The 8,383-nt window shown below is 31.6% G+C and overlaps 1 protein-coding gene across 1 annotated transcript; it reads left to right on the top strand.

The window, feature by feature from the left end:
- The first annotated feature begins 1,597 nt into the window (after window positions 1-1,597).
- On the top strand, window positions 1,598-2,911 carry LOC123272193 (uncharacterized protein F54H12.2-like). Its single transcript, XM_044738893.1, has one exon. It carries the CDS (start codon window positions 1,598-1,600, stop codon window positions 2,909-2,911), a length of 1,314 nt encoding a protein of 437 aa, XP_044594828.1.
- The last annotated feature ends 5,472 nt before the right edge of the window (window positions 2,912-8,383 follow it).

The raw sequence follows: 8,383 nt of genomic DNA, 5'->3' as shown, positions 1-8,383 counted from the left end.
ATTTGCAACCGTAAAAGACAATAATGTTGTCACATTAAAACGTTGGTTTGCGTGCCGTAACTTAAAAGTTACCGGAAAAAAAAATGAATTAATTGACAGGTTAGTATACAAACTCTAGTAAAAAACTAGCGGTAAATTCAAACTGTAACAAGAGAAATTGAAAATAATTATAAATTTAAGATTTATTTTAGAGTGAAATATGAATGAAATATAAATGGTAATAAATAAACGTTATTATATGTAATAAATGAATACGATTAAGTAACAGACAGAGGTTATATGTCATTTTAATTTATATCCAATAACTGCACTAATAGAAGGATTTGTTTCTAGTTAAAAATATTTTTTAATATTTAACAAATCATTTATTAGAAACCACTTTTTAATCCTTAATGAATATTTCTTAGTATTTAAAAAGATTTATTAATATTCAATAAATGAACATCAGATTTATTAAAATACAAACAAATCATTTTAAATACTAAGAAATATTTGTTTAATACTAAAAGTGGTCTCTAATAAATGATTTGTTAACCATTAACAAATATTTTTGGTACAAATAAATCCTTCTATCAGTGTGTGAAAAAAATTTGCTATTCATTTTTTATTCATTTAATTAATTTCAAAAATAATTTTGAAAACATGTAATTGATGATTCTAAGTAATTAGTTTATTAGTTATTTAGAACTTTATAATTTCGTAATCTTTTATTGGAATCTAACCTCGTCGATATGAGGTTTTACAAATGGTATAAAAAACAGATTTTCTTCTGGATAGCGATTATCCGACGTACACTTTGCAAAACTACAATGTTTTGTTGGCATAGTGGTTATTAAAAAAATTTTTTTGTGTTTAAATATTATTTTTAAATAATAAAATAATATAGCGTAAATAACACTGTCTTAAATGAAAATATTTTATGTCTGTCCCTACTACGAGTGCTGCCTCTCGTGGCACGTTCGCTGTACTACTCTCAGGAAAAAGGCTCATTGAAATAGATATAAGAAATAATAATGGTGATCCTATGCCATTTGAGTACGGACCTTTGAACGTGACACTTCACTTTAAGAGAATTGATTAAAGAATGACTCATTATATTGAGTATTATAATACTCAAGCGGGTGGAGGTTATAAAGAAAAATATAATAGATTTGGCAAAGTTTATGTTGGTTCTTATCAACACGGTCATGGTATAGGTGCTTTTCTGGGAGGACTCTTTCGCAGAGTTGTCCCTTTTCTCGGTAAAGCGGCACGAGCTGTAGGAAAAGAGGCTCTTTATGCAGGTATGAATGTATTGAGTGATGTCACAACAGGGCAAATTCCTTTCAAATAATCATTGGAACACAGACTTACAGAAACAGGGATGCGACTTAAAAGAAAGGCATCAAAAAAATTGGATGATATGATGCGTGGGTCTGGGTATAAAAGTCAGCGAATACGTAGATTAACTCACAAAGTGCATAACCGCGGAAGAGTGCGGAAGCGTAGTAGTAAGAAAAAAAAGGCTACCAAAAAGAGGATAACTTCAAAACAAAATAAACGTAAAGTGAAAAAATCTAAGAAGCGTGACGTTTATGATATATTTAATTAATACAAAATGTCATTTTTACATTCTCACTCAGAGGAGTGTGCAAAATCAGAACTAGATTTATTCACACTACCTCCAACGCAAACAAGTATTGAAAAATCACAATGGACATATTACAACCCTATGGCATCTTTATCGGACGATACACCGATAGAATTTGTTATACCTGGACACGGTGAAGAATACATTGACTTATCACATACTATGATAAAAATTAAAGCAAAAATTGTACAAAGTGATGGTACAGCTGCTGAAAATGATGTTGTGGGTCCAATAAATAATTTTTTATATTCAATGTTTAATCAAGTAGATGTCTTTTTCAATCAAAAAATGATTTCACCACCTAATAATGCCTACGCTTATAGAGCTTATATTGAATCATGTTTAAATTATGGAGTCGATGCAAAAACTACTCATCTCAAAATGGCGTTGTGGAGTATGGATACATTAGGAGAATTTGATAGTGTAGAAAAGGATAAAAATAAGGGTCTAAAAGATAGAATGACATTCACAGCGAATGGAAAAGAGTTTGAAATGATGGGTCATTTACATTGTGATGTTTTTAATCAAGATAAATTTTTACTTAACGGAGTAGAAATGAGAATTCGTTTAGTTCGATCGAAAAATACATTTTGTCTTATGAATGGAAGTAAAAATAACTACAATGTCAAGATTTTGGAGGCTATGTTAATAACGAGAAGAGTGAAAATTAACCCGAGTATTTTAATAGCTCATGCAAGAACATTGGGTCAAACAACTGCAAAGTATCCGCTTACTAGAGTTGAAGTAAAATCGTTTGTTTTATCCAAAGGAATACTTGGAAATACTATCGATAATGTGGTATTAGGCCAATTACCTAAAAGAATAATAGTTGGTTTTGTGGACAATAGAGCATACAACGGTTCCAAAACACATAATCCTTTCAATTTTCAAACTTTTTCATTAAACTATCTTTGTTTATACATCGATGGCCAGCAAGTGTTGGGTAGGGCGCTACAGCCGGAATTTGGTAAAGATAATTACTCTGAGGTAGAAGCATATAACACCTTATTTAGTGGAACGGGTGTCCACTTCGGAAATATGGGGTCATGGATCACACGCTTAGATTATCAATATGGAAGTACTCTTTATGCTTTTGATTTAACACCAGACCTATCCGCAAATTTGGCTTCTCATTGGAATTTAGTTAAGAACGGAAGTCTCAGACTAGAAGTACGTTTTAATAAAGCTCTTGAAGTTAATGTAAACTGTATTACATACTTAGAGTTTGATAACATTTTGGAAATTGATTCATCACGACAGGTTATAGTGGATTATAATTAAAGAGAAAATAGTGTATACTTTGTATATAGTTACGGTCTATCATCCGCTTCCTTGATTATTGGACAAAATTATTACTAGTAGTTTTGACTAAAAGTATATAACTAAAAGTTTTAAGAAGATGAATCAGTATTCAGTGTGGTACCTCGCTGTACAGACAATTTTATGGACACTCTTCAATTAGTACGACTTTTACCTTATACCGATGCAACCGTTGGAGGAGTCTATCCCGCAGACAAGATCCCATGGATCTGGCCTAAACCGTGTTCAATCATTGTCAATACCGATGATCACACAAAACCGGGATCTCACTGGGTCGCATTCTTCATTAATAAACATAGAGATGGGACCTACTTTGACAGCTTTGGACGCCCACCAAGTGATCATAGATTTATTCAACGACTGCGTAGAAACTGTAAAAAATACCAATGGAACAAACAGCATTTACAAAATATTGGTTCTAATTATTGTGGTCAATATTGCATTGCTGTCTTGCATTGGCTTTCTAATAACAACTCCCTATCATCATTTTGTAAATTGTTTGATGGCAACACAGAACAAAACGACAGAATACTCTTAAAAATGTTTAAGAACATAGTTAGAAATAAGATTAATAATAAAAATAAATTAAAGAGACCCTTTAAAAATTTAACTGGTAGAGGTCTAGTATACAATCAAACAAGTGTTGATTAATATTTGAAAAATGTAATTTAGCAATTAAGAATATTTTTTGTAAACATAAATTATCTTTTAAAAAAATAAAAAATTAATATCTCAATAAAAAATTATTATTATTAATGAAAAAAAAACCTTATTCCTTCTAGTTTTTAATATATATATATTATTAAAGTTAGGAAAGCTAGTTCTTATTACTAATGAATGAAAAACAAAATTTATTTTCATTTTTTAATTGTAATGTTTATTGAGTTTCTACATTAGTGGGAACAGAAATACATACATACATGTTATTATTATTATTATTATTATTATTATTAATATTGTTATTATTATTATTATTACATATTTTTTCCAAACAGTTTAAACTTTTTGGTACAAGGTTCATTTGCACTTATTTGCGGTCCTCTTTTTTTTTCCCCCCGAACTTTGACGATTTTCTCAATTACTCTATTCATCTCCCGAGATAGGGGAGTCGTTCCTTTTTCTTTGGTTTCACAATCCTCTAATGTCAAATCAAAAATATCTTTTGACTCATCTTCCAAAGTTATCACTGGAACTGGTGTAATGACCGATGTCTCCTCTTCTTCACCCAATGTAACTATTGGTATAGATGTAATGGCTGAATTCTCCTCCGTCACCTCTGCATCCAAGTCGTTAATTTCTTGGGTTTCACTCAAATCTGAAATTATTAAATGAAACAATAAATATATGAATATATACATAAAATCTAATAAGAAAATAGCATAAAATATTATACATACCGATTCCTCTAATGAAGTAGGCCTCTAAAATACTGTAAATCAATTCGGATGATTTCTCCAGGATGAACTCTGAAAGTCCGCCTTGTCCTGAAAAATAAAAAAAAAAAACAGTTTATTACAAATTCAAAAATATTGCAATTATCATCAAAATTTTGATAGTTACCTTGATGCTGATATTCCATGATAAATGGGCTGATATTGATTTTCTGCTCCTCCGAATAATTGTTATTTATTGTTGAGACAATGTTTACGGCTGTCTCCTTTAAATAATCATCTAAATTTATGGGTAGAGTGTGAACTGTATCTTCTCTGATGAATTCTTCAGCTAACGTGAGAGCTGAAGTGAAGGACTTCTCTCCCGGAATTATTTGGATTGATGTAACCAAGGGACACTCGAGGACTCTGTGTGTCCAGTCATCCGCGCCAACCATAATTTGGCTATCGCTCACTCCACAGTCAAAACTATCATTATCAATATTATTGATTGATTCGCGAACAAACGCATCATACGCGTTTAAAAAACACTCGTCACTAGCGTCTTCCCAGCTATTGTCCATGTTTTTTTTTATAATAGAACACAAAACTCAAAAGGACTTTATACTCAAAAAGGAAGATTGAGAATGAGGTCGTTTTCCCAAAACAGTAAAAATTTCGTAAGCATCCCCTCTTCATCTTAGTTTTGGTCATCATATGGTATTTTCCCCTCAGCATGGTATAGCGTAGGAGGATAATATGGAAAATAATGAATTCCTACCCCCCAGAAATTATCTTTCCTTACATCCTTCACCGTCATTGGGTGTTCAACTATCCCAAAGTCTAGAGTAGGAGAGTTTTTCATCTCAATGATTTTTGTAGTGGGGTTGAATTGCATCAGAAAACTAAGATGATTCAAATCTATGGTTTTTGGTAATTTATCACAATGAGTCAAAATAAAAGCACATGTTAAACTACGTAGTGATGGGGGGTCTTGTCTCACTTTCCAGGATCCCTGCTGATAATAGTTTTCTCCTAGTTGCCATGGTATACATAATTGTGGAATTTCAATAGATTTTTCAAAGTGTCTCGATTCATCATCTACTAAAGCTAAAAACTTCCAATTTTTAATGTGCACTCCTGACTTGTCTGATTTACATAATTTACACTGATTTTTCTCCCTTGAGGTTTTTTGAATATGTATTTTGACAATGGTAAACTTGTACACTGCTGTATTTATTTTCAACTTCCACGTAATTATCCTACGTCTACGCTCTGTTAACACATCTTTTAGGTTTTTACCACATAATGGCTTTAAATTATAACCTTGGAAAGACATTTTTAGATAACAACAAGAATATAACTAGAAGGTTATACAAAATTCAAAATTTTCCCTAGGATCATAGCGTTCCCCCCTCTCTGTCATTATATAAGCATAATAAGCTGTATAATAATTGGTTTAGAATATCCCCTCTCCTCGTTAAAATACTATAAATAGTAGGTAGCTAGAGAATACATACCCCTTCCCTTTTTAAAGTTATTAGAACTATTCTGATACAATTAGTAATCAGTTTCATCTTGTAGCTCCTAACGCAACTATTGAAAATGGAAAGTCGCCAGTTTGTATATTTATCAAAAATAGTAGCATTGAATAAGTCACAAACCAAGCAAGTGTGTTGTGGTTTAAAGTATAGTGAAAATAATTTTTATCCTGTGGTTCAAATAATAGCTACTCATTCAAGAAGCCTAATTCAATTAAATTTAAACGAATGGAAGAAATTGTGTTCTTCATGTGATACATTTCCAAACTATTACCATGAAGAAGTAAACAGTAACTTTTATCGAAAGTTCTGTTCCATTCAGTGCGAAGACCTGAGAATTGACTTTTCTGAATTTAAACAACAGCGTTGTATTATATTAACTCATCAAGATACACGCATTTTCTTACTAGCCCAAACAACAAACACATTAAAACGCATCAATCAAAGTGTCAACCATTGGCTCGACCATCTTGAGCAGCTTCCTATTGGGGACTACATAAACTCCATAGAAGAAAATATATCAAGATATATTCTGAAAAATCTGGTGCCCAACGCCCGAGAAACACCAAACACAAATAAAATATTAAAATATTTTGAAAAACATTTTCTGGATTTATTCAAATATAACGAGAGGACTCCTTCAATTCACAGTAATCTTGGAGATCTTGGGTTTTCATTTTTCTGGGACTTGCTACACTACCATGAAGAATTTGTTCAAAAAATAGTACACAAAGTTGACAACCACCTGTCTCAACCCTACAGTCTGTATTATAACGCTAACGAAGGACAAGACACCTGCTATTAATATGGACACAATATTTTTACTATTATTATTATTATTACTATTGTCATTATTATCTGTAGTAATATTATTATTACTACGATTATTATGATTTCTTGATAAAAATATCTGTTTTTTATAAGGTTGTAGCTGTGTGCGAATTTAATAAATAAAAGAAAAAAAAAACAAAAATATTGTATACTTGTTATTAATTATTTAATTATATATTTTATATCAGATATAAATTTATCGTTGAAATCTAAATCTATAAAATCATTAAAACCTAAATTATAATAATAACTATCTAAATTACAATTTTGCTGTTCTTGCAACAAATAGTTAACCCATTGTTCATGCTTATCATCGCTTACAATATTAAATTTTTCAGTATACATTCTTCGTGATTGAATCTCACACTCTATTAAATACCATAAATTACAATCTGAATATTTCTTTCGCATATCATAGAAATGATAAGTTTTTACAATAGTTTTCATTTCACTATAATGCGCTTCACAGTATTGAAATTTTTTATGGCAAAAATTTTTACATTGAGAGTTATAAACATATGCTCGACATGGGTGTATAGGAAATACAATTTTATTATATAAATACGTAATCATCGTATTCCATTTATACATATACATAAAAAAAGTATTAATCCACATATTAAATCGAACTTAATTTAGTAAACAATAAGATTCTTACTATATCCACGTAATATGCTACCACGGATACAATTTTCTAGTATGACTTCTGGAGATCCTTGTCAAAGTACCTGGCACACTTCTCCAAGGCCCCCTGCCGAAACGACCACATGTTTTCCCTTATACATGTAAATACCCATCCTACATCCCCCCCCCCACTCAATCATCACCGCTCAAGAAAACACCAAGACCCCCCTGCCAAGATAACGAGGAACAGGTCCCAAACATCAACCTACATCTTTAAACATAAAAAACATACATTCACCTATCCTTAACATCTTAATTACCCCCTGCCATGACAACACTTCTCTAAACATTCGAGAAAACACATTTTCCACAAGTATATTAACAACTGTCAATCAAAAGACCCAGACATCCGCTCCCAACACTCAGATGACCCCCGCTGAGGGGTGAGGAAAAGGTCTGGCGCCAGTGGCCGCGGAGTGGGGGTTTGTTATGTCTCGCAGGATGCGCCCCATACTACTTATGTAGATATGCAGTTTATGTAGATATAATTCCAGTGCACCCTGGCGGCCGTAAATTTAAACTGTGAATTACTTTTTTTAACTGTACTTGCGTATTTATAGGAGGTTAACTACACATTTTTATTTTATCTAGTCTGTGGTGCTGACCTTTCTCCATAAAAAAAAAGTCAGGATCGAAATTTATGAGCGAGCTATAGTATGTGCTGATAAAATTTAATAATTTCAAGTAAATAAATTGTTACAAGTGAACATAATTAATTAATACGGTGAAATAAATTATGAATTACTGTTATGATAAACAAATTGGGTTAAAAAAAGTACCGTAGAATTAAATAAAATTTCGTAACCTCAAAAAACCGTTCTGCTTACAGTAAACATAGTCGGTAGTCTGGCGCTCCGTTTACAACGGATTTGAACGGAACTTGGCGCCAGATTCTACCGAATCTGTGGATTATTAAAATATGTATACTTAGTATAAATTTTTTCTGAATTTTGTTACAAAAAAAAAAATAGAATTTTTTACTGGTTTTTGATGACCTACTGATCTGT

This window comes from Cotesia glomerata, linkage group LG9, assembly GCF_020080835.1.
Source record: "Cotesia glomerata isolate CgM1 linkage group LG9, MPM_Cglom_v2.3, whole genome shotgun sequence".
Lineage (NCBI taxonomy): Eukaryota > Metazoa > Arthropoda > Insecta > Hymenoptera > Braconidae > Cotesia > Cotesia glomerata.
Note: the sequence above shows the minus strand (reverse complement) of the source record. Positions and strands in the feature narration are given on the sequence as shown.

Coding starts and splice junctions, on each gene's coding strand:
- LOC123272193 (XM_044738893.1), top strand. CDS start 1,598: ATGTCATTTTTACATTCTCACTCAGAGGAGTGTGCAAAATCAGAACTA.